Genomic DNA, 26,603 nt, shown 5'->3' with positions numbered 1-26,603 from the left:
GACAAGCATGTGGAAAAAAATAAAGTCTAACGTGGATAGATCCTGAATGGAAAACCTTATTTGCTCTTGTTTTTCACAACTACTTTAGGAGGGGAACAGCACAGATGTGATTATTTTCCACATGAGCAAATTTGAGCTCTGAGAGAGAAATGTTTAGCTAAAATATGTGTGACTGGAATGGCCAAAGGAAGGACTTGAGCCTAAGTATTTTGAGCAAAAGTATTTGTTTCTCTGCAACATAACATTGCCACCCTCCCAAATAAGAAATCCAACTGACTTTGCTTCTCTTGCTTTTGATTGTTTTAAAAATCTTTTTTTTTAACTAGTATGTACTAAGTGTATAAAATATAGATGTGCTGTGACATTTTTATGCCTACATATAACATTTCATTCTCTTCTAGGGAACTTTTAAAAAAATTGTTTATTTATTTATTTGAGAGCAACAGACAGAGAGAGAAAGAAGAGAGAGAATGCATGCACCAGAGCTTCCAGCCACTGCAAACGAACTCCAACCCTTGTGCATCTGGCTAACATGGGCCCTGGGGAATCGAGCCTTGAATTGGGGTCCTTAGGCTTCACAGGCAAGTGCTTAACTGCTAAGCCATCTCTCCATCCCTGTTCTAGGGAACGTTTAAAGTGCATTTATTATAGACGAGAGTGCTCACTCTCTCTAAGATGCAGTGTGATAAGCGCCTACTAAATATAGCAAGTCAGAAAATCCATCCTTCCCTTGAGTCAATTACTAATTGTTACTAATTACAAATTAATAATTACTAATTATTCAATAGACATAATTAGGATATATTTGTGTCTACCTTGACAACCTCTGGTCAGTATAAGATTTCGAACACAACTTTATGAACATATATTACTCACTCATTTCCTTGCTTTCTGTGCTTTCTACACAATGGACACAGCAATCTCATTAAAAGCGTAAGTCAGATATGGCGAAGCATTAAAACTCTTCATTCTGACTATAGGATAAGGTCTGATATCTCCAGCCTGACAAACAAGTCTATGATCTGCAGCTACCTGTATCTCCAACTTGGACACCTACCCAAAGCTACACTGAGCTTCTGGTAGTCCATAATGCACTGGGCTTTGACACACCATTAGACATTCTTTTACTTAGAAAGTGTTTCTTTCTTGATCTGAGGGATGAGTATCTTCCTGATAATTTTAAGAGAAACAGAAAGTGAGCAGATTCCTCATCTGCTTACCTTTACAGACCCATATTAACTTTTATTATAGATTATCTCTCGAATTAATATTTGATGTTTAGATTTACAAATATTCATGAAGATGAACCATTACAGGTTCAGGTACATTTTCCATCATTTTCAAAGGAGAGAAAGCTTGCTAAATATAAGCCATCTTAGCTGGCACATGATTGAAGATGTCATGTGAGATAAAGATTTTATTTTTTTGTCTCAAAATGAGGAGTAGTTTTGGGCTTCCAACACTAATCTTAATACACTACAGGTATGGGTTCTCTGAGCCCTAAAGAGACCAGTTAGATAGATGTATGAGAAGATGAAGCTATATCTTCTTATAAGAAGATAATGCTGCTTATAAATGATCAGAACTTGCTGAAACAAGATGGGGAAGGAGGAATTCACATCTCTGCAGAGCCCAAGCCCATGGTTGCTTCTATCACTACTTCATGTACTAAAATGATTTTAGCTATGTTAAAAAAAAAATAAGTGAGCCAGAGGGCATTGGATTGTGGTTGTCTTGATCTTCTGAATTTAGCCTAATAATAAATGAACAGACTAAAATCTAATTAAGTAGTATAAGAAGTAGATTTGTTTAAGAGAATCACAAGGAGAGAACTCTCCATCCCATGCGCATTAAAGCAGATACCTGGGTGTAGCCAATTCAGTGGTTTCTCCTTGCTTCTGCACTCAGGCTGTCTTCACTGCTCGTGATACTGGGTGTGGCACTCTAAACCTTTTCTGACCTGAGTGCCGCCTGACATCGACTGATCAAACAATCACTTAATTTGCTTAAAGTTTTTCTTTTAACAGTTACAGAATTTAGGCACATTACAGGAAGAGACCTTTTTAGCAGATACATGTTAAATAGTGAATAAGTAAGTAATTGAACAGCTTAAGGAAGAAGAATATATCTCACTCACTTTTGAATCCCAAGTCTCCAGGATAATGCCTGGTATCCAAAAGTCCTTTGACTATATTCTCTTCTATGACTGAAAATATCTATTGTGTTAGTAGCCTCATGTGCTTGCTATGTTCAATCTCCAGCTGGTGGAGCCTTTGGGACATGGAGCACTGTGCCAATATATGCATACTTTTAAAATGCACTCTGAAAATTCTTAATTGTCCTAACAGTACACTTTGCCATTTACTATGACTTAAAGTTCAAATTTTTTCTTTTTAAGTTTCAGCTGGTCTTTTCATCATGTGCCTTTGTAAAACATTGTCAAAGTATACTATCTGCCTTCGGTTGGGACTTGATAAATCTTGGTTGAAAGAATTAATAGTTGAATTCTTGCAATAATCTTTTTTTTAGGGCAGAAGATTCCACAATATTTTCATTTCACCATGAGTGGAAATGAGACATAAACCAATGAAGATAGTGGACTGTGTTCCTCAGCACTGTGAGCACTAGGTAAGGCCTGGCCTATCTGCATTCTTATCTACAATAGATTCTATGAGCTGTTCAGGGGTATGGTGGAAAAAAGCAAGAGATGGTACAATAAATGGAGCCATAATTCCTGAATCACTCTCAGGAGCTACTGGCTGCATTTCAATAAACATCTATTTGGAGAGGTTATTTCCCACTGGAGAAGAAAGAAATAATTTCTGATGCAAAACATTCAGTCTTCATGAAAAATCCACAGTTGCCTAATGGATCTATAATGTGTACACTAATCACCAAAATAATTTAGGTAAGAGTGCAGTATCAAGTGAATTCTGTTTCGTTGTTATTAGTTTCCATGCATAGATTTGATCACTCATGTAACAGGCTTATTTACATACTAAGCACTGGGTGAAACAGAGCTTGAGTTATGACCTGTGCTAGACACATATCAGTTTTCTTATCTACAGATCTTATTTCTATGTTTACCTATTCACTAAGCAACTTTGAGCTTCTGGTGTACTAAGCACTGTGTTACAATGTTGTGGATATAGCACTGCACACAATAGACATGATTCTATTCACTGAGCTAACAGTGTGCAGCGAGCACTTCATCTGGAAATCATTTAAACAAATGCACAGTTGTAGAGTTTATATTACATAATAGAGAATTTGAGTTTTTACTTTTCTCTTTCAGAGAGCTTCTCTGACCAAGTGTAATTTAAACTTAGCTCCAAGATGACCAGAGGTTAACTAGGCAAAGTGTTGAAAGAGCTTTTCACTTCACAGGAAAAGCATACGTGAAGCACTTGAGACAAGAAGAGATTGAATGCATTTTGTGAATACAAAGTACACAGTGTGAATCATGTGGTCAGCACAAAGAGGAGCAAGATGAGATGTTCAAGAGGCAGGTGTTAGATCATGCAAAGCCCATGTGCCATGTTCATTCATGTCTTTGCATTTTATTCTAATGCAAAATGAGATTTGATCTGCATTAGGACAAATCACTTTGGCTGCATTCAGAACAAGAGAAGGGGCCAACAGGGGAAGTGATGGCATCAATGAGGAGGCTATTGCACGTGGGAAACAATGGGTTTTAATTCATGGTGGAAACAGACACAGAGGGGAATAACACACTTGAGATGTTATTTTGGGTGTGAACTTCAACAGAAATTGAAGATGGACTTGGTGAGGGAGGAGACAAAGAATAAGGTGTTGAGAAGGGTTCTTGGTGTTTTGTCTTGAGAAGCAGAGCAAGATGTAGATGTCATTTACTGAGGTGGAAAATTATGAAAGGGTAGCCAAGTGGGGTGACCCACGAGTTTTAATATTAGTGTGTTGGTGACAAGGCCTTTAAAATGAGTGCATATATGTGAATGTATATGACTCTTTTCTAGAAGGACAAGATAAAATAGAAGATAGTAGAAAGAAAAGAGAAAGGAGGGGAAAGGAGATAGAATTAATAATATAAATAGAATTCCCAAAGTTGTGGGGATGATGAGTGTCGGATGGAGAATGATGTAGATCTGAATCACTGAGGGAATACAATTTGAAAAAGATAAGTAAAGCACTATGTGTTTTAATTTGACAAAAGAATAAGTAATAAGACATGTGGTCTTTATAATGGAGGGCACAGAGCAAAGAGTGAAAAGAATCAAATCTGGAGGGTCCATCCCAAAGTTAGACCACTTCTCCCTGTTCATTGGTGAGATTTTAAAAAGGGATGACTCAATAACCCTTGTGGGATAGAAAGAAACCAATGCAACATTCACATCCATTGAAAGAGGAGTGTGACTTAAACAACTGATGTTTAGCCAGAGGAATGGAGATGAAGTAAACAATAAAGAAAAATGATAAAGACAAATGAGTGGAAAAACATTTCAGTTTAGCAAAATTGTCTCCGTCATCACACCTGTGCAGAAAGACTAATACTCTGCCCAGGTCAGCTGTCACCTGGATTTGAACCACAACTCTGCCATTTATTAGTGGTGATCTTGAACAAATAATGTAATTTCTCAAGTTCCAACTTCCTCATTTATAAAAGAAAGGTCATGAGCACATTTAGTTTATGAAGGGACTCTGAGGATTGACAAAAATTATTCATAAGGAGAGCTTTAATATGATACCTGGCAAAAAGGAAGAGCTCAACGATGAGCTGCCCTGTGTATAGATGATTCTAGAAGCATGGCTGCTGGGAGGTCATTACTGTGGATGTGTGCTGCTTCTCACCTCCCTGTGACTGTGTTACCAGAACTCCCAGCATTAAAATGGTATAGTTCACTTCAACAAGAGTTCACTTTTATGAATTTTAATAAAGGTAAAACATAATTATCATTTATAAATCATTATGAAGCACTAAATTAAATTGTTGCAAATAAGTAAAAATGTTCCAACTGATTATTCAAAACCTTAAAACTTATTTCTAGAGATGTTAGATTAACTTAAAATTTATTATGAATTCCCTCAGAGAAACCAATAAATGACTACTTAGCTAGTTATTTGTAAACATAAAAGTTGATATTCCATAGGCATGGTGGAGCATGCCTTTTATTTCAGCACTCAGGACGCAGAGGTGAGTCCAAGGCCAACCTGGGACTACAAAGTGACTGCCAGGTTAGCCTTGGCTATACTGAGACCCTACTTTGGAAAAACAAAAACAAAAACAAAAGGTTAATATTCTATGAAGATCCTTTTGGTATATTCATGTTTACTTTGAACAGTCTAAAAATCTATACTTTTAGCCTTAATAATATATATATATTAAGTCCAAAAATTTAACCAAATAAACAACCTATTCTTTGTAGGAATATGATGACTGGGCTCTCTAGCGTAAACTAGAAATGCCTCATGGATCACATATTCTAATTTTATTACTCTCCTCCCTTATTTTGTCTACTATTTCAAAACATGTCTTTCATTTATTATACATATGCTTTAGTATGTTAATGAGGTTCATGTCCAGTATTTAGGCACAGAAGAATTTGCTTACAAAAATTTTATGGAAAAATCTCAGAACATTTTAAGGTAAAATTTAGATGACACATTTGTTGGCAAGATCACACTGAGGGAAATGTCTTAACCTTTTTTTAACCTTTGTAACGTTACACCAGATGGGATTAGGTAAACAGGGCAATGTGTGTAAAATCTGGCACAGTGATACAATGTAAATATTGTGCCTAGTGAAAATCAATTAATTTTATAGTTTTAGAAAAGTTACTAATGTTCTCAAGGAGCCAGTTAAGTAGTAATATTAATTTAATATTTTAGTTAAAATGTTAAATGATGATTAATAATGCCTAGGTCTTAGCCTAAGTTTTTTTTTCTGAAGATTACTGAAGATTTATTAAGTATTATTCAAAAAATACTCAATAAGTCTTCTCTTTCATCCTTCTATATGGGGGAAGTGATGGTGGGTCAGTATAGTTGACATTTTAATAAAACGGATGGGATCAAGAACATGTGAAGCTCCATGTGATCATGTTTGATCACAGCAGGAAGAAAAGGAAATGTTCTTCATTTCTCCCATTGCACCACAGAAACAGAACATCTCTCCACTGGAGAAGATGTTGAGTGTAAGCAAAGTGAGCTGAGGCAGATACTATTCATTCATCCTGGTGGAAGCACATGCAACTGGAGACGATGAAGTGAAGAAGCACATGCAGTACCTGGTCATCTCAGAGTCAGGGAGCAGGCCTAGGTGGTAGTGGGGGTAGGGAGCTGAGAGAAGGAAGCTTTTGTCACACTCAACAGGGGAATAGTGCCTGGGAGAAGCAGGCTTATCACACAGTTTGTTCACAGTGCTGTAAACAGGTTCCGGAGGCCTGGTGATACAAGAGGGAGAGAAAGATGTAAGGTTAGCATACAGAAGTAACAACTGTGCAGTCAGCAGCATTTCACCATATGTAAAAGTACAACCCAAACCAATGCCATTTATTCATCATGTCTTATTAGCAGAAACTGTATTTTCCACTGGCCATGTTTCATATAATAAAGACTTGATCCTTGATCCTTGATCCTTTACTTGTGACTAGGTAGTTTCATTTAACAACAACAACAGCAAAAGGCATTCAGTCCAATGTAATTTGAGCAGAAGAGTTTTGTGGAATAGCTGCTTAGAGGGAAGTTGGTTTAGATGGGACCTTCCTGCTTCCTTCCTCTGCTGACCCAAGATTCATACATGATGTGATGGGTGGTACTTCAGTAGTCATCTTGGACTATGATAAAGCATAGAAGAAGAAAGAAAACAATAGACAATGGGGCACAAAGGAAAAGGCTGTGGGATTTCACTGGTGATATAGACTGACATTATACTGCCGCTGGATCTTACTTGTATGAGATAAAACCACACTACCTAGTTGAAGATAGTATCATTTTTTTGGGGGGGGTATGTAAACAGAATCTAGTATCAATATGCATTTCTATAGACTTTACGACTAAAGATTTTTTAAAAATATTATTTATTTATTTATTTGTTGCAAGCAGAGAGAGAGAGACAGATTAGAGAAACAGAGAGAATGGGTGCTCCAGGGCCTCCATCCACAGCAAATGAACTCCAAACACATGTGCTACTTCATGCATCTGTCTTTATGTGGGTACTGGGGAATCAAACCTGGGTTGTTAAAATCTGCAGGCAAGCGCGTGAACCACTAAGACAAATCCCCAGCCCCAGACTGCAGATTTCATTCAAAGAAATAACTATAGATATAGGACTATATAGATATAGTACCACAGGACTAACATTTAATCACATTTTAACTTCATTTAACATCTCTATACACAGGAAAATATAAATTATGGTATTTTTTCTTAATATAAAATTTAGAGTCTATAACTTTATAGAGAACTCATTGAATCTTATATTAAAATATTATTGTACATAAAATGGAATCTGATCTAAATTGCAGGAGAGAACCACAGAAGAAAGGAACTAATGACTTCTTCAGGCCATACAACAGTTCCACGATGGTGTCACTTTAGTAGCATTGCACTTTCTGCTCAGGAGGGCTGATTCAATTCCTGTTCCGATGTTGACTACATAGGCCAAAAATAAAATGTTTTTTTTCTAGTCCTTTTACCTTGGTAATACCATATTTAGAGAAAAAGTTAGCATCCAAACTGGATAATCTATGCTATGTAAAAAGTCCTAAGTGAGCAGCAAATAACCTGTTGTGATGCCCACACAAGTGAAATAGTGGCACACAGCCATGGTGGGGAACCAACTGCTCTTGATTTGGCTAATTGATCCCTTCAGTGGTACAGGACCCATAGCTGGAGTTTGGAAACAAGTCAGAATCATATCCAAACATAAGCCCACTCTACATTATCAAGCTACCATCAATCATGGGCTACAAGAGGGCCTACACCTATTAAATTCTCTATAAAAAAGTAAGGGTTATCTCATTTGTCCTGGTGCTAACTTACTCTCCATTGGAGAATCTGTTTCTCTTTTTCAGATAGATCTAGATCCAAGGAGAGAGCCACCCCATCATACTTCAAAAGGGCCCTGGCTGAAACTAAGAAAAACAAGCAAGTGTGCTGTTTTCCTGGTGAACTGGATACCAGCACAAGGGGGAAGGAGATCAACACAGAGAAAAATCAACTCCTACCAAATCAGAGAGCCAGAGACCCAGAGGTCCCCAACACCTCATCACTGAAGCAGACCAAAAATGAACCCAACATAGCTCAGGGAAATTTTGCAGAAGAGAGGGCAGAAAGAACGTCAGAGCCACATGTTGGGTCACGATATGCAGAGACATTTATCCTACCCATTACTGAGGGCTAACTCCATAATGCATGATCCATATACCTCAACAAGGAGGGGCCGAGGGGAGGGGATGGTCACGGATGAGCCTAATAATGGTACCAAACTGACTGTATTTGCTGAATACAAAACTAATTAATAAAAAAAAAGAAAAAGAAAAAGAAAAAAGTCCTAATTGTATTATATTCAAATGAATTAAATGAAAATGTTTCCTCCTCTGAACACTACACTATATTCAAACTCATGAAAATGAGTTTCTGTACATTGTCCAGTGCTAAACTCTCTAAACTTTTACCTGTATCTTTTAAAATTCATTTCCAATATCTAGTAGATTTGGTATTAGAGTCAAGCTTCAGTACTTTGGGGTTTTAGAAAAAGGTCTTTATTCTTTGCTTATAGTCACACTTTGAATTCTTTCATTGATTAATTACTTAGCTATGCTTAATTACTTATCACTGAAAGTCTTACCACTGAAGAAATATAGTTACATAGGTGACAGGTTCATTTTCCTGATCTTTTAGTCCTTCATTTATTCCATCTCTATTTATGTATCACTTTCATATGGCTGTTTGCTAAAGACTAGGTGTATCTGACTCAGGATTTTTTTCTGGATTGTAAGAACACCCGATATCTTTGGAGAGGAGTTGATTTAAAAAAGCCGAGATACTACAGCATAGTTGACATACTTGATGAAATCCTCTTGTAAAGAAAACAGCAAGAGAAACACGGGCAATGAGAATATCCTTCCAATATGGCATAAAAGTGGGGTTCACATTTGAGATTCATAGCTTTGTTTTAACAGTGCTAGGATTCTGACATGTAGATTCCAGGTAGAACATGGTACAACATGGAGTGAGTACTACATAAGCTATGCTCTGAACAGAGGAACATGCACAGTGGGAATTGGATGGATATTTATTGAATAAAGAGATTCATTTTACAATTATTATTATTATTTTTTTGGTTTTTCGAGGTAGGACCTCACTCTAGCCCAGGCTGACCTGACCTGGAATTCACTCTGTATTCTCAGGGTGGCCTCAAACTCCTGGCGATCCTCCTACCTCTGCCTCTCAAGTGCTGGAATTAAAGGCGTGCACCACCGCACCTGGTGAATTTTACTTTTTTTTTTTTAACTGAGAGAAACAAAGAAAAAGGCATTGGGCTCTTTCAAGGAAGCCATAAGTTATTCTGAATTTTTTAGTTAGGTATAAACTTTTATTTTATTTTATTTATTTATTTATTTTTTGTTTTTCGAGGTAGGGTCTCACTCTGGTCCAGGCTGACCTGGAATTAACTCTGTAGTCTCAGGGTGGCCTTGAACTCACTGCGATTCTCCTACCTCTGCCTCCCAAGTGCTGGGATTAAAGGCATGCACTACCATGCCCGGCTTATTTATTTATTTTGATATGCAAGGAGGGAGGGAGGGAGAGAAAGAGAGAGAGAGAGGGAGGGAGGGAGGGGGAGAGGGGGAGAGGGAGGGGGAGAGGGAGAAGGATAGAGAGAGAGGAGGGAATGGGTGTGCCAGGGCTTCTAGCCACTATAAACAAACTTTGTATATCTGGCTTTACGTGGGTCCTGGAGAATCAAACCTGGGTCATTAAGCTTTGCAGGCAAGCACTTTAACTGCCTGGTCTAAACTTTTTTTTTTTTAATTTTATTTATTTATTTATTTGAGAGCGACAGACACAGAGAGAAAGACCGATAGAGGGAGAGAGAGAGAGAATGGGCGCTCCAGGGCTTCCAGCCTCTGCAAATGAACTCCAGACGCGTGCGCCCCCTTGTGCATCTGGCTAACGTGGGACCTGGGGAACCGAGCCTCGAACCGGGGTCCTTAGGCTTCACAGGCAAGCGCTTAACCGCTAAGCCATCTCTCCAGCCCTGGTCTAAACTTTTAAGACCAGTATTATTTTTCACTGGCTACATAGAAGGACTGAAAGCCCCATGTCATCAATTAGGAACTGAAAGAAAGGCTTTAAGTGCTTGGAGTACAGTATTCATCTACCCTCTCGCAGATGGATTCCATGTGTTACAATCTGGCCCACAATGCCTGCCTGTAGTTTCCGTAAGATTCTCTCACGGGCTTCCTACTACTCAAAGCTGTCCCAGTCTTGGACGCCAGAGGCTTTACACTGGTAGGCAGCATCTTCATCCTTCCCTAAAGTTATATCCTCTGAGACTTCTGCAGATAGACAGAAACCACTGTCACTGTGATCTGGGTGGCTGGAAAAGATGTCACCACCGCATCCCACTAATTTCTGTAGTGTGAACCAACCAGTCACAAAGGAAGAGACTGCTTATCCCATTATAAGCATCCAGGGTCAAAAGGTAATGATGAGCGAAAGATGACCAAGGCGCCAACTGCTTCTCTTTATTCTGTGGATGTTCTCAAGAAAGGAGGGGGTAGCTGAAGATACTACTGAAACCTCTACGTGAATTTATAAACAAATCATTTATCCTGCCATCTACTTATGAGGGGCCACAGATAAGTAGCTTCCTGGTCCCATCTGCTGAGCCATCAGCATTTATTTGCTCCTGTATGGGTTTATAATTGCAGACTCTTGTAGCATATAATTAACACAACCCTGGCCCTTGGTGATCTCTCTCTTCTCTGAACCCTATTAGCATTTGCTATTTGCTCTGCTTCCTTGGCACTTTTAATTGCTAATGCACAATTACAGTATACCGGAGAGAAAGGCATCCTGTACACCCCGCTCAGAAAATCTGCTCCTGCCTGCCCACTTGACTCCACCCCACCTCAACCCTCTACATAGCCAGAGCAGCTGAGACCATTGGACAAGATCCGGCATCATGTTCTTCAGCCACGATCTGTGTAGTAGAGATAAAAAAAAAAAACAACAAAAAAAAAAACCCCACTCTACCAAAACAGGACTAGTTACCTTAAGTGGATTCTCTATGAGACACTGATAGTATGAATGAAGATAATGAATGAAAATTCATCAGGTGGTGGCATGAAGGAAAGGTGTACATTCACACAGGGTCACTCAAGAAGTCTGCTTAATTACAGAGACTCAGAGAGAAGTCCTACCAAATATTGCTCCTCAAATGTCTACAAGTTACAGTCTGGGTTCATTATTAAAGGCCACTGTGAAGGTGTAGGCGACTGAACTTCCTTGATGGTTCCTTTGTGACATTTGTTGAATAATGAAAATCAACTGCCAACTCCCACCTTGCCTTCCTGCTAATACTTAGGTCAGATATCTTGCTTGTAATTAAGAGGGAGAATAAAATAGACACTATATTTGCTTATTTCACCTTCCTTTCAGCTCACTGTAAGTAGATATACCCATCAGAGAAACTAGCAAAACTTGGACCTCCATGTGGTCTCACCATAACTGAGACTAGTACAGACCAATGCTGCCTTTCACATTTTGATACTTTGCTCATTGTTGTTCTTTTTTATTAATCTTTAAAAATATTGTATTAAAGTGTTACTTATATCTTAAGTACTGAGTTTTGTTTGCATCCTCTTTAAATTTTGCACCTGATATGAATGCCTCATGTCTAGTCTAGGCTGGATAGCAGAGGTAACAATGTGTAAGAGTGATAAGGATGACTGTGTCTATGAATACCCTTCATCTATGTGGCACCTGAAGGTATGAGATCTAACAGGATATGACTCCCTTTTTCTTAGTGGCAGATAACACTTTATTGAGTTTTTCAACTTCCCAGCAAAGTCCTCAAGCTGTCTCTGTCAGGGACCTTACCTAACTGTGCTGTCATGTTAGGTTTACAGGGTACTTTCTTTCTCTAGAGTGTGAACTCCTAGAGGATCAAGATCAACCTTCATTTATAGTTCTTTTCCTGAATACAATGGTGTATGAATAAATCTCTCCCATAAAAAATGAGAAGAAAAAAATAATCAGTACTTTTCATTCTCTGTTGTTGAGCGGAATGAAAAGAAAGAGTATAATATTATAATAGGGAAGGTTTGGGTTCTGTATTTGTTAGCCACTGAGCATGAATCTCTGCCAAGTAGATTGACATGGGTCAAACTGATATATATTCATATTTTCCAACTATCATCCTGCTGTGGCCTTCTGTGGCTGCCTCATTGGGAAATTCTGTCCAATTCTATGTATTAAGAGGACATAATTGCCTGGAGAGATGGCTTAGTGGTTAAGGCACTTGCCTGCAAAGCCTAAGGACTCAGGTTTGAATCTCCAGGACCCATGTAAGCCAAATGCAGAAGGCAGAGCATGTATCTTTTGAGTTCGTTTTCAGTGGCTAGAGGCCCTGGTGCACTCATTTTCTCTCTCTCTCCCTCTCTCTCTCTCTCTCTCTTATCTGTCTTCTCCTAAATAAATAAATAAAATATATTTTTTAAGTGGACACATTCTTTTTTTTTGATATTACTTCCAATAAGTACAATATTTATTAGACATGTCTTTGGTTGTTTTGTTACATAGTGTGCAACAAATTACAATATTCTGCAGCCACAAATTATATGCAGAGTATGAAGAAACTATTAATCAGATAGTGCAATCTTTCTATTTATAACTCTACAAGGAAGAACTAGCAAATCAGATCTTACATATAACATCTCACCAAACTTATGCGTGGAACTGACAGACACTGGTTGTGCTGCTTGATACAAAATGGCTGAACTTCATCTTCAAAAGAGTAAACCCAACATCTAAACACGCCCATAGAAACATCAGAACAAAATACATCCTAACCAACCATGGGAAACAGTCTGGTATGAGGAAAGCAACAAGGGTTACACACATTATCTTATAAACCAGCATACAAAGGTTTAAAACAGTTCTGAAAGTGAAGTTAGCTGTCTTGAGTCAAGGGAATAAAAAAAAGTCAGTATTGCCATGTACAATCTCTGACCTTTGTGGTGGACATCAGGGATGGCACCAAGGACGCAAAGGGCTCAATGTCTAAGCATCTAGTATCCCTGATATAATGTGAATGAGAAATGTTTTGTTTATTTATTTTTTTGGCATGTGTATGTGTGTGGTGTGCAAGCCTATTTGTGTGTGTGTATGTGTGTGTGTGTATGTACGTAGACAGAATGCTTGTACACACCTATGCATGTGTATGTAGAGGCCAGGGAGTAATAAAGGTGTCTTCCTCAGTTACTTCCCACAATATTTTTTTTTCATAAAATGTCTCACACTAAACCTAGAGGTCACTTATTCATATAGACTGGACCAGTGAGCCCCAGAGATTCCTTGTTTCTGCTTTGCTAGCACTGGGAGTGGTTTTTATGTGGATACTAAGCCTCCAAACTCAATTCCTCATGATTGTTTGGCAAGTGCTTTACCCACTGAACTATTTTCATAGGCCCATAAAATGATTTGCAGAGACATTTATCATACCAATAACTGGGGGCCAACTCCACAATGCACGACCCATTTTCATTAACAAGGAGGGTCTAATGGGAGGGGGTAGATCACAGATGAACCTAAATAATGGTACCAAACTGCCTGTATTTACTGAAAAGAAAACTAATAAATTAAATTAAAAAAACAAACAAAAAAGCACAAGACTAAAAAAATATACACACGACTGGGAATGGTGGCACATCCTTTTAATCCCAGCACTCAGGAGGCTGTGGTCATAGGATCACTGTGAGTTTGAGGCTAGCCTTGCACTATTGAGTGAGTTCCAGGTCAGCCTGGGCTACACTGGGACCCTCCCTTGATAAAACAAAAGTTCAAATAAAATTAAAAATATATATGAAAAAAAATTGTTTCTTAATCTTGAAAGTGTGTCTCCTCTCATTCACAGATTATACACTGTTTATTCAAATAGTGTAGGGGTAAGCATAAAGGGATTAGATTCCAAACCTGCTCATAAGTTGAATGGTAGAGCTGTGGAAAGATCCGTGAACTGACACCTTAATGATTATGTAGTGAGAAGGCTGTCTTCTCTTACACTGAACTTTAAGCAGAAAGTCGCTTGGTAAAGATACTGTAAGCAACTTACAGTATGATGTGCCAAGATCTATGAGAGAGATTAGCAGAGATGAGTTAGATGAGTCCATTCTTCCCTTATTCTAAGCACTATAAGTATGGGTCCAGAAATTTTCCCAAGGGTTCTTGGCATAGATGCTTTTTTCTATAATATTGACTTTTCTAAAATGTAACTTTCTCACTTATTGAGCTAGACTAATTTTTAGTAAATATATAAACTATAAAATGGCTCCGAGAGGTAAATTGCTATGTAGCGGAATGGAGAGTGCAAAGAGTGAGGTTTGGATTCTGTATTTTTTCAAATTGTTCCTTGTTTGAATGACCACCGACACCTTGGAGGCTCAGCACTCTCATCTGGAAAATGGGATGGCAACACAGATAACAGACAGTTGGGAGAAGTAGCAGCAATGAGCATTAAACTCTTATCTTAGTAAGCACTAACTCCCAAATGTCAAGCACTGTTCTCTCAGTTATTTTCAGACACAAAAGTTCCCAGGGATTACAACGCTCTGTGGGTGTTGCTTCCCTCTGTGTGAATACACAGGACACATACACTTTACCCCAAATCAAGCATTTCACACAATAGAGCTTTCCTGAGCTGTACAAAGGGATAAAAAAAAGCAAATAACTATGGTAGCTTTTTATCACACAAAGCTCCTAACCATATTGCTCCTGATATTTAAAATGTAATTGATCATCTGTCATAGCCCTGGTGGTTGTCGATAACTTCTCTAAACTTTTCAATTATTTTCAAAGCCTCTAACAACAGACCAGGGCAAACTCTGACCTCAGTTTTGTGCCTGCATCTTTATAATGATTTACTTTTGGTCTGGCCTACAGTTATGGTGTCATTTTGAAGTGTTGGGCCATAAGTAATCAGTTATTAATAATAGTCTCTGTACCATAACCTGCAAATGTTTACTTTTGGAGAATAGAAAATTGGCTTGGCTTGGCATTTTCTCTCTATAAACACCACTCTCAGTTATATCTTAGTATTTGCTTATTAAAGAGAGAAAGGGCAGAGTTAGAGCTGTACTATCTTAAACCATCTTAAAAGTTTTCAATTATTAAGATGCTTGATTTCTTTCCTAAGAATGTTTAGGTTTCAACAAACTTGGCCCTCTCAAAGCCACATATATATATATATATATTGTGTATGTGTATGTTATATATGTCATATATGTATATGTCATATATGTACATGTATATATGAGTGGTGGAATGTTTTATTTCAATAAGATGTTGAAAATCAGAGACCCTGACAGCAGAGGGGAGTGAGTTACTGAGCCTTGATATGGATGAGTATGTCCATTTACAGAAGGAATTGCAGGGCTTTTTGTGAGCTATTTAAGTAAATATTGTCTAAGACACACACTGGCCAAGAATTATGGCCAGAAACCTGGATTTGAATTACTTGAGGGAAAGTTAATACATCCTATCATAGTGCTTAAAGTTTTCCATGCTTGTGAAACAACTATTACAGTTTTTTAATTATAAATTTACCAAATAGCAGGGTGATGGAAAATGAAGATTTAACCACAAAATAAATTAAACAAACCACATAAAACATGGGTTTAACATCATAAACACCTAAAGTCACTGAAATAATTTAAAATACCATATAACTAAGGAAGAAGCTGGAACCATCGACTCAAACATATTTATCATTACTTTTAAGGTGCTCCTACAAGTTATTGAGAAATACAATAGTATTCTAATAAAGATTAGACAAAGGTTATTAGCATACAATGACAGAAGATATAAACAGCAAATATACACTCTAAATATCTGTTTTCACTGTGGACAAAAAATGAATGCAAAAAACAAACAAAAAAAGGAACAAAAGAAGGATGCAAGAGTCAACAAACACCTATGTGGGTGTGGCATGGTGAAACAGAGCCTCATATTTCTAGTGCTGTTGGGTTTAAAATATCTTATAATATTTCAAGAAAGCAATGTGGCAGTATATTTCAGAGTTATTTTTAATTTTTTATTTATTTGAGAGAGAGAGAGAAATGGGTGCATCAGGGTCTCTAGGCACTGCAAACAAACTCATGCACCACCTTGTGCATCTGGTTTTCCTGGGTCCTAGAGAATTTAACCTGGGTCCTTTGGCTTTCCAGACAAACACCTCAACCACTAAGCCAGCTCTCCAGCCCTATTTCTGAAGTTTTAGATGTTATCTGGTATTTCACTTCAGAAATTCTACTTCTAAAGAGGTACCCTAAAAAAGAAAAAAAAATGTGTACAAAAGTTTTTTAAAAGAGAAATCTATTTTGCTTTGTTGAAAGAGAAACAAGATTAAAACAAAACAATCATGTAACCTAATGTATACACACAAGAGGGTCTAATGTTTAGCTACCTGTTAATGAAAGTTTTTAATTTATTAGGAAATGCTCTATTTTATAATGTCAAATAAAACATAATATTGTATGTAGAGCTGTGAGGACAGTGGGAAGTCTAAGGTTCAAGTTTCTCACCATTTGGGGGTAAAGCTGAAGTAACAATGTAAAGACATGGTGGTAGTGGTAATATCAGGCAGGGATTTCTATGTGGGATAAAGTGGGGATGAAGGAGGGTTTTTAGAAAGTGGCAGTAGCAAGAACAATTCAAAGACAAGTCTGAAAACATGCCCCATTGAGATGTTTGTTAAAGGGTGGTATAGGAGGCAAAGTTAAGGGAGGAAGGTTTTGAGTGTAATTTTAGCAATTGTAGTTGATGGGAAGCTATGAAGGCTAGTGCCCCTCTGCCACATGCATTAAAAGAGTTCAGTCATTTGATCATTCATTCATACCTCCATTCATCTATTCCACAAATGCCGATGAGAGACCCAGTCTGTTCATGGAGCAACCCTTTGTTTGGAAGGAAACCTCATTTTAAGCACAGAGTTCTTCAAATGACTCCAGGTGAGAGGATCTGCACACATGGGCACTCAGAGGAAGGCGCAATGAGACACCAGAGGGGTAAGACCTAAGAAACTGGATCCTCACTCAACCCTCTCCATCTAGACATTGCTTGCTATATTTTGTGTTGTTGTTACACCAAGTCTTGTCACGTACTCCAGGCTGGCCTTGAATTTGCTGTCTCCCTGCCTCAATCTGGAGTGCTGGGATAATAGGCATGATCCACTGTTCCAGGTCAAGGCAACCTTTTCTCTTTGACCTCTAAAGTTATTAAACCCAGTAGAAAAAAGAATAAAGAACAAACTGTGAGTCTGACCATCTAGGTGTGCATTCTGGCCTCCCTGCCATTGATCCTGAGGAAAGCTGTTTACTGCTTTCCTTCCTGGGGTCTTAGGCATATTAGATGAGATAGTGTATGGCTAGCATCTAGCACAGAAGTGACTTCTACTGGAGTAAAATAGGCACTCTGGCAGGAGGCCATCATGTTTATACACCCATCTCTTGTCACTTTTGAGGATGAGAAATTCTTCTTCAGGGATGTTCCTCTTATGATGACAAAGTCATATTTCTGGCTATTTCTAGGTTGCCTGGTTTAGCTAATAAAAATAAAGAATGCTCAGTTAAATTTAAATGGCAGACAAACAACCAATAATTTTTTAGTATAAATTATAAGGACATATTTATACTAGAACCTATTCATTGTTTGTCATTGCTTAAATTAAAATTTAACTGGACATCTTTATTTTATTTAGAAGCTAGCCAGTCCCTTGGCCTTGAAGCCTTCCACCTTGCAAGAAATATACTGAATACATTTACCAAATACATTAACTCTGTGGAAAAATTTGCTTCTTTACTCTGAGCTTTCTTTAGATCTGCTTTTGTTAAAATTAACAAAATTAATTAATCTTTTGCTTTCCACTGCCCCACATGATATCCCAACTTATATCTATACCCACATTCATTTTCATATACAAATATACAAATCTTTAAAAATATATTTCCTACAAGGTTTCCCAAAAGAAGACAGATTTCTGTCAGAGTACCCACCAAACGTTAGTGGTAAGACCCTACTGCTGAAGACACCTTATGCAGTTGACAAATAAAATGGAATCGCATGGCTGGAAGCTGGAAGAGAGTCAGTCCCCAGACAGTCAGCACGTCTAGTGCCAGAAAGTGCTACATGGGCGACTGGGGGAAAATGACCAATATCTGTCCAAGCAACTCGTGGTCTAACCTACTTAGCAGCAAATAACCTGTCGGGATGCCCTCACAAGTGCAAGAGTGGCACACAGCCAGAGTGGGAAACAAACTGCTCTTCATTTGGCTAAGTGAACTGCTTAGTGGATTGGAACCCATAGCTGGAGCGGGGAAATAAGTCAGAACCATATCCAACAATGAGCCCACTCTCCATTATCAAGCTTTCACCAATCATGGGCTAGAAGAGGGTCTACACCTATTAAATTCTCTCTAAAAATGATGCTTATCCCGTTTATCTTGTGCTAACTTTACTCTCTCTGAGAATCTACTTCTCTTTTTTTTCATTTTTTATTAGATATGGACATACTTAATATGTAAACAGCACCTGTTGGTACCATCCTTTCCCTCATCCCTGCACCTTTTAAAAGATGCCCTCCTCGTTGGGGATGCAGGTCAACTCCCATGGGGATTGTGGGTCATGATTGTGGGGGAGGGCTTTAAGTTTTTAACTTTACACTGCATATTGGAAATCTTTCCAAATCAAACACAGCCAGGCATGGTGGTGCATGCCTTTGATCCCAGTACTAGGAGGTAGAGGTAGGAGGATCACCATAAGTTTGAGGCCACCCTGAGACTCCATAGTGAATTCCAGGCCAGCCTGGGCTAGACTGAAACCCTACCTTGTAAAACCAAAAAAAAAAAAAAAGAGAGAGACACAAAACACCATCATCACTTTTTTTTATTTTTTATTTATTTCTTTGTGAGCGACAGACACAGAGAGAAAGACAGATAGAGGGAGAGAGAGAGAATGGGCGCGCCAGGGCTTCCAGCCTCTGCAAACGAACTCCAGACACGTGCGCCCCCTTGTGCATCTGGCTAACGTGGGACCTGGGAAACTGAGCCTCGAACCAGGGTCCTTGGGCTTCACAGGCAAGCGCTTAACCGCTAAGCCATCTCTCCAGCCCACCATCATCATTTTTATTTCTTCTAACCACTGCACAGACCCTCTCTACACAGTGGTGGTGGGGGTATAAATGGTTGTTTCTACAACCCAGAACTTCCATTTCCAAGGATGTGTCTTAAAATATTGAGTACAATATTGTATGGAGATTTATCATTGTCACGGAGTTTGAAAAGGCCAAATACTGAAAAATATACATGTTCTTAGTATTGCACAGCTCTGTAGGTATTGCTTTTCAAGGAGACTGAATGACATAGATATTCATAACATGGGAAATTAAAGAGCAAATAAGATAGAATAGATATACACAGGTTTTCTTGTGACTAAGAGGAAATATAAATATAGCCCCATTATACTTTAACAGGTAATGAGAAAAATGAGTTTGGTAGTATATACAAGATAATTTGCTTAATATAATTTCTGGATAATATGTCTACATAAAATCTTGTTTTTCTACTAGTATTTCATAGTCTAAATGACTTTTACGTGACATCAAAATTGCTTGGTATATGAAGAGCTAGGTAAAAGCCACAAGTCTGCCTGTTCTGTATAAGATCAATTTTGTAAAGAGCATGTCTATAGCTCCTGTCCCTTTGCATGAAAGCATGGGAAAGCCACCAAGATATCAATACTGTTTTTTTTAAAGCAGAAGGATGAGATAATATTTCTGGTTTTAAATTTTACTTTACATGTATTTTTTGTGTGTGCACATGTGTTCTCGTGTGTGTGTGAGTACAGCATGCAGGTGCCATGGTGTGTGTGTGTGTGTGTGTGTGTGTGTGTGTGTGTGTGCATGTAGAAGTCACAGGACAACTCAAGTTGGTCTTCATCATTTTGCCTCAGATATGGCTGGATTCTCTCTCTGGATTTCACTGTATTGCTGCTGTTCTTTGCCGCACTCACAGCAAATTTTGTCTCTGTCTCATATCTTGCTGTCAGTGTGCTAGGGGTATATCACAAAAGCCTCTATGGCTTAAAGCATCTTTATGAGAGAAAGAGAGAGAGATTGAGAATTGGTGTGCTAGGGCCTTAGGGCCTTAGCCACCATAACCCAGATGAGTGTGCATATGTGTGACCTTGTGTGCATACAATATCTTGTATGTCTGGCTTAGGTGGGTTCTAGAGAGTTGAACCTGGGTCTTCAGGCTTCACAGGAAAGTGCCTTAACCACTAAGCCATCTCTCCAGCCCAGAAGCCTATACTTTTGTGTGGGGTCTGGCCATCGAAGTTGGGCAATGGGGATTTAGTGGCTTCACCCACTGAGCTCTTTCTCTCCAGGCCATATTTTTAAGTTTTAAAATATTTTTACTCCATAAAATAAACCTTAAATGATCTTTTTACATCCCCAATCCATGGCAAAAACTATGTGAGGTAATGACTGTGTTAATGAGTTTGATAGTGGCAGTCATTTCACAATACATAAGCTGTATATCTTAGGTACATATAATTTTTATTTGTTAACTATACTTCAATAAAAGGTGAAAAATATTCGAACACACACACACACACACACACACACACATTTTTTTTTTTTTGTATTAGGGAACTATTTTAAGTATTGTTCAATTCAACCCCAAATATCGACATATTCTCAAACAACACAGAAATAGAAAATACAAAATGTTCCACGTTAGGGCTATTTTTTTTTCTTAGCAGTGAATAACTCCTACTTTTGTGGGATGCACAGGTACTAATAAGGTAGTAGAAGAGTGTTAAAAGCAACATTATAAATGATTTGTTGACTAGTCAGATGGTTTAACTGGTATCACTATATTTGCTACTTAAATTCATCATAATCCCAAATGTTATGCAAACATATTAACTTAGTAAAAAGATTCCAGTTAAAGTTTAGTCTACTTCAGGAGAATTCCGTACAGCAACTATAGTTTTTTTTATTAGTATATCTACTTGTTCATTTAGTATCTGTATGTTGCAATTAGAATAAATACAGGGAAGCTGTGCACATGAAGGAAGGGGATTGATCTTTGTAGCTAAAAGATTGGGCATTGAACATTGCCTTGCCACTTATGTGTCTGCATGTATTGGGAATGTTATTTAAATTGTCTAAATCTAATTTAACACCTACCTTATAGGAATGCTTCAAGAGTAAATTACACATATGCAAATATGCAAAGCTTAAATGAATCAGCCACTATATGTATAGTGTACTCATGAAACCACTATTTTGATGCAGTAGTTACTAGACCAGGAAATATGGAAAACAAAAGTATTGAATTTTCTTCCCACAAGTACCATTTCATCTTGAAGAAGTTGTGCTTATATTTATTAAGTTTAAAATGATGGAGTTGATGTGAAGGAATGAGATTTTTCCCAATCCCTAGACTTTCATACTTTTTCATTACAGAATTTGCCCTTCTCTCAATGTTAACTAGCTTGAAACAACCTTATCTATGGCTCCCTTATTATTGATGTTCATTTATCATTAATTATTAATATTATTAATCATCATACAAAGTAGTAGACATAATGGCACTCTCAACACACAATTTATTTGAATATATCCCTGCTTTCTGCTTTTATGTCACTTGTGTCCTTTTGCTTTCCCCCTTGTCCTGTTCATCTGTTTTTACCCTCTTGGCTACTTTTCAAGCTTTACTCATATTTGTCCTCATTTGTATACATATGTGTTACTATTACAAGCTAGGATCTGCACACGAAGGGATGCTCCTTAAAAAGAGCTGTACCTTGTACGCACACTGAGGAATTACATGTAGGTTGAATAAGTGGATGAATTGCACTGAGAAGTGACAGTGAACTCCATCTGATTTCTTGAGACTCCAGGGATAACTGTGATTTATTGGAACTCTTAATGAGACCAGTACAACCCATGGGCATCAGAGATGCTAGCCAATAGTTGTGGTGATGACACTGTAGCAATGAAATTGGAAGGAGGGGACTTTTAATATGGCTAACATTAAAGCCCAAACTGTTCACTGTATCTTTCCAATCCAGAATACACTGAGTAAATCAGCAGTCAAGGTGGATGCCCAGGTACTAGACACTGCATAATGGTCGTAATAAAAACAAACACAATGAAAAGTAATCACTAAAGCATCAGAGACATAGTGGGCTCTCTCAGTTGGTGTCAGCTCAGGTTAGATCAGAGCAGAAGAATGGTATATAGAACACAGAGGAGAAAGTTCCATCATATGCCTCCTTCTTTTTAGCTTATGTATTAGAGGGAGGGAGGGGGAATGGATGTGCCAGGGCTTCCAGTCACTGCAAACAAACTCTAGACAAATGTGCTACCTTGTGCATCTGGCTTACGTGGGTACTTGGGAATCAAACCTGGGTCCTTTGGCTTTGCAGGTAAGTGCCTTAACTGCTAAGCCATCTCTCCAGCCCTTCTTCTTTTTTTATCTCTTCATGAAACAGTCTGTAAAATCTACATGCCTTGGGTGGGTGAGGCTTGTAATTTTTTGAGACTGGGAGAGAAAGTAGTTGAATACAGTATTGTTGTAATAACAAAGACTCATTCAAATCTCTCAGTTATATAATTCAGTCATTGTTGTGGTTTGAATATAAAATGTCCCCTACAGGCTCATGTGTTTGAACATTTGATCCCCAGCTGGTGTTGCTGTTTGGGAAGTCTGTTTAGGAGGTGAGGCTTTGCTGGAGGAAATGGATCTCACTAGAGTTTTGTAGCCTGGCCCCCCTGCCTGTTTGATCTGCGATTCCTGACTTTGGGTAAAATGTGACTAACCATCTCCTGCTCTAAGGCTAATCCTTTCCTTCCACAGTGGTTTTATCCTCTCGAAACCATGAGCCAAGATAAAACTTTCCCCAGAATCTCCTGTGTTTGAACACTTTGTCCTTATTTGGTGGCATGTTTGGGAGAGATGTAAAACCTTAAGGAGATGGAACCATGCTGAAGGCATGGGTTGGGGGCGGATCCCTTCAGGTTTTATGTAGCCTGGTCCCTGTTCTGTTCACTTTTTATTTCTTGTCTTGTGAATGTGGATGCAATGCGACCAACCATCTCCTGCCTCTCTCTATGCTCCATTCTTTCTCTGCCACAGTGTAATGTGTCAGTAAGCCAGAATAAATGCCCCCCCCCCTTCGGTATCAGTTACTTTCTTATTGCCACAACACAATACCAGCCCAGAAGCAGCATATGGGAGGAAAAGGATTTAATTCAGCATACAGTTACGGAGGTAGAGTTCTACACGGCAATGAAGACACTGCAGATGAGCGGGAAGCCTTGTCACATTGTCACATCAGCAGGAAGGAAGCACAGAGAGAATGTGCTCCAGCACCCACGGAGTGTGGCATAATACCTCAGGACTTACTTCTAGTGATACACTCCTTCCAACAAGGATGAACCTCCTCGAGGCTCCACTGCCTTCCTGAACAGCAAGCATGTAATCTTATCACAGGTGTCTTACATTCAACCCACAACTCTCTCCTTAAGCTGCTTCTTGTCAGGTATTTGGTCTCAGTGATGCATAAGCGACTAAGACAGTTAAATGTGTCATCACCATCACTCTTCACAGTAGCATTTTCCCCTAGCTTCAATCTTCACAGCTGCATTCCCCCCACTGCATGTTACCTGTGACATTTCCCTAATGAAACGAGGCTCAGACATGCAAGGCTGCCTAGATGAGGCAGTGATCAAACTGTGACATGAATGCAGGTCTCTGACTCAATCATTCTCTGCCCAATACTTCACTGAAGCAAATTAAGCAGAGAAATGTAAAACGAATTAAGAATTGTTAGCAGGATGTGTGGTGGCAATGTGCACTGTTAAATCTCTGCTTTTGCAACAACTCTGGACCACTCGGATCTCACAAAGGTCATGTTTTACACACAACGGGACCAGAGCAATCAGGTGGAAGCCAAGCCCAGGCATGGGATTAGGAGAGGATGTTCCACCCATCTCCCTACAGCCTCCTTCTTCTTTTCTTCCTCTGGCATGTGTGATATGTCCATGAGATGATCAATGGCTACTTCTGTCTCTGATATGCATTACTCTAAATACAGTTGTCTATTCTCTCAGAAGGCAGCTATGTGCTTAAGAAACTGTAAAATCACTGAAATTCCTATACAAAACCTTCTTTCCATGGGAAATCAAGGGGTGGTTTTAAGTAACATAAATGAATTTTCTAGGAAGTATACTTAAAAAGGAACAAATCATGATAATTTATGCAAATATTAACATTACTTGGATTTGTTATGTTTCCTCTCTGTATTTGAAGCACATTAGCAGGTATAAGCATGTGTTGCCTTGCATCGCTGGATTTGCAAGGCAGGTGGGAAAGGAGAATTTTAACAAAGACATTACATTTCTAAGGTTGTGTGCATCAAATGTCTCAGCTGTTAAAGGATTGCTGCTCAGTGAGTGTCTGAAAAGACAGGTAGATTAAAAAAAAAAGGTGTTGTTTGATATAATTTGATTTAAAAGAAATGAAATGAAGTCTGGCCTAAAGCTCATAGCTAGAGACATTCCCTAGGGGAACCTACAACTATGGTTATATTAAATGGTCAGCATGTCAAACTGCTTTCTGAAACACACACAAACACACACATATATATTTATATGTATGGTGTTAGTTGCTACAAATAGGTACTGTTTGAAGCCTTGATCACAGAATGAGCACTGGTTGATGAAGAGATGAATTGGTGGCATAATTGCCAAGAAAAAGTGAATGCTGTGTGTTCAGCCTCAAACAGCACATCTAAACCGTGTCCTCCAACACTCAGGAACCACTCCCTCTAAGCCTCTAAGAAAAAGGGCAGAGGAATGTAAGGAGAGCTGCCAGGCACTCTCTTCTGGATAGGACATGGCTATTAATCTCACAGCAGCTGTGCTTTCTGGCACAAGATTGAGCCTGTTAATACTTCAGCATTGATGGGGAAGGATACATGAGACCTCACACTTCCCAGACTAGCTAATGCCAGTTGAAGATTTCTCGGAGGGGGAAGCCAGGTTTATTAGTAATGTAGCCAATGGTAAAATGCCCCCTTTATAGTAAATAACCTTTCATCTATGGTCATGTGATCAACCCTAATTTAACTCAATGAGAAAAAGTAGGAAAGGAAGAAAAAAAAATGTTAAGTAAAAGTAGGAAAGGAAGATGGATATTCATGGGGAAGAGGAGTTGTTATGGGTGGGGGGGAGGATAAGAGAGAGTAGGTGAGGGAATAAGATCAGTACACCTCATATACACATGCCAAATTAAAAGAAGAAATGAAGTAACTTATTTTTAAGTGTGTATTTATGCAGACAAATGTATAGTGTTGCAGATAGTGATGCAGATAGTGTTCTAGAAAGCTGCTATTTTATATTGAAAAGTCTAAACACCACTACACAGAGCCTGTGTTTAGTACCCGTGGCTCAGGAGCAATGCACTTCCGTGGACATCATCACTGACACTGTCTTTAGTTTAGATGTATCTACATTTTTCATGCATATTTATCCCATAGGAAAAATTCCCAGTTTTCTTCTAATATGCTACAATTTGCTTTTACCTTTAATAATAATATAATTATTTATATGTATATTATTTACTAATAATATAATCTTCTGAAAACAAAGAACTAATTAGTTTAGGCCACAGGTTCTTAAATCTGTGTATCAGAATGTGGGAATTTTAGTTTACATGTTTTGATGTTTACATGTTTGTTTTCGCTTTTCTGTTTTTTTTTAAGAAAAGGGGGGTAGTGACAAGTTTATTTAGTGCCTGCAAAATGAGCAGAGGGCCTGACAGTGCCTTTAAAAAAATATTTCTGACTAATGTTTCAACTCCATCCTATGGCAATAGTGTGGGGTTGGGGAGTTTGTGGTTATTAAAATTCCATAGGTCACTATTTGGTATCAGAGTATATATATATATTTTTTAAACAATATGTTTTTTCCCTTTATTTATTTATTTATTTTGTTACTTTTTATTTATTTATTTGAGAGTGACAGACAGAGAAAGAGGCAGATAGAGAGAAAAAGACAGGATGGGAGCACCAGGGCCTCCAGCCACTGCAAAGGAACTCCAGATGCGTGCTCCCCCTTGTGTATCTGGCTAACGTGGGTCCTGGGGAATCGAGCCTCGAATCGGGGTCCTTAGGCTTCACAGGCAAGCGCTTAACCGCTAAGCTATCTCTCCAGCCCAGAAATAGTATATTTTATATTATCTCTGATTCTATGATTCTCAGGCTGTAGAGTAGCTAAATTATTTCTCTTTTCCTTTAATGTGGTGTCATAAGAATTAAAACAAGGACTAGGA

At 38.4% G+C, this 26,603-nt stretch overlaps 1 protein-coding gene across 20 annotated transcripts in view; it reads right to left on the bottom strand.

Moving 5' to 3' along the window:
- The window catches only part of Dlg2 (discs large MAGUK scaffold protein 2), a 1,944,997-nt gene that overhangs the window by 447,478 nt on the left and 1,470,916 nt on the right, over positions 1 to 26,603 (bottom strand). For all 20 annotated transcript variants that reach the window (XM_045145568.1, XM_045145570.1, XM_045145572.1 and 17 more), the window contains one exon: positions 6,264 to 6,419. In XM_045145568.1, the coding sequence (XP_045001503.1) occupies positions 6,264 to 6,419 (156 nt within the window). The remainder of the gene's footprint in view (positions 1 to 6,263; positions 6,420 to 26,603) is intronic.

Source organism: Jaculus jaculus, chromosome 3 (genome assembly GCF_020740685.1).
Source record: "Jaculus jaculus isolate mJacJac1 chromosome 3, mJacJac1.mat.Y.cur, whole genome shotgun sequence".
Taxonomy (NCBI): domain Eukaryota; kingdom Metazoa; phylum Chordata; class Mammalia; order Rodentia; family Dipodidae; genus Jaculus; species Jaculus jaculus.
This window is presented reverse-complemented; position numbering and strand designations above follow the sequence as displayed.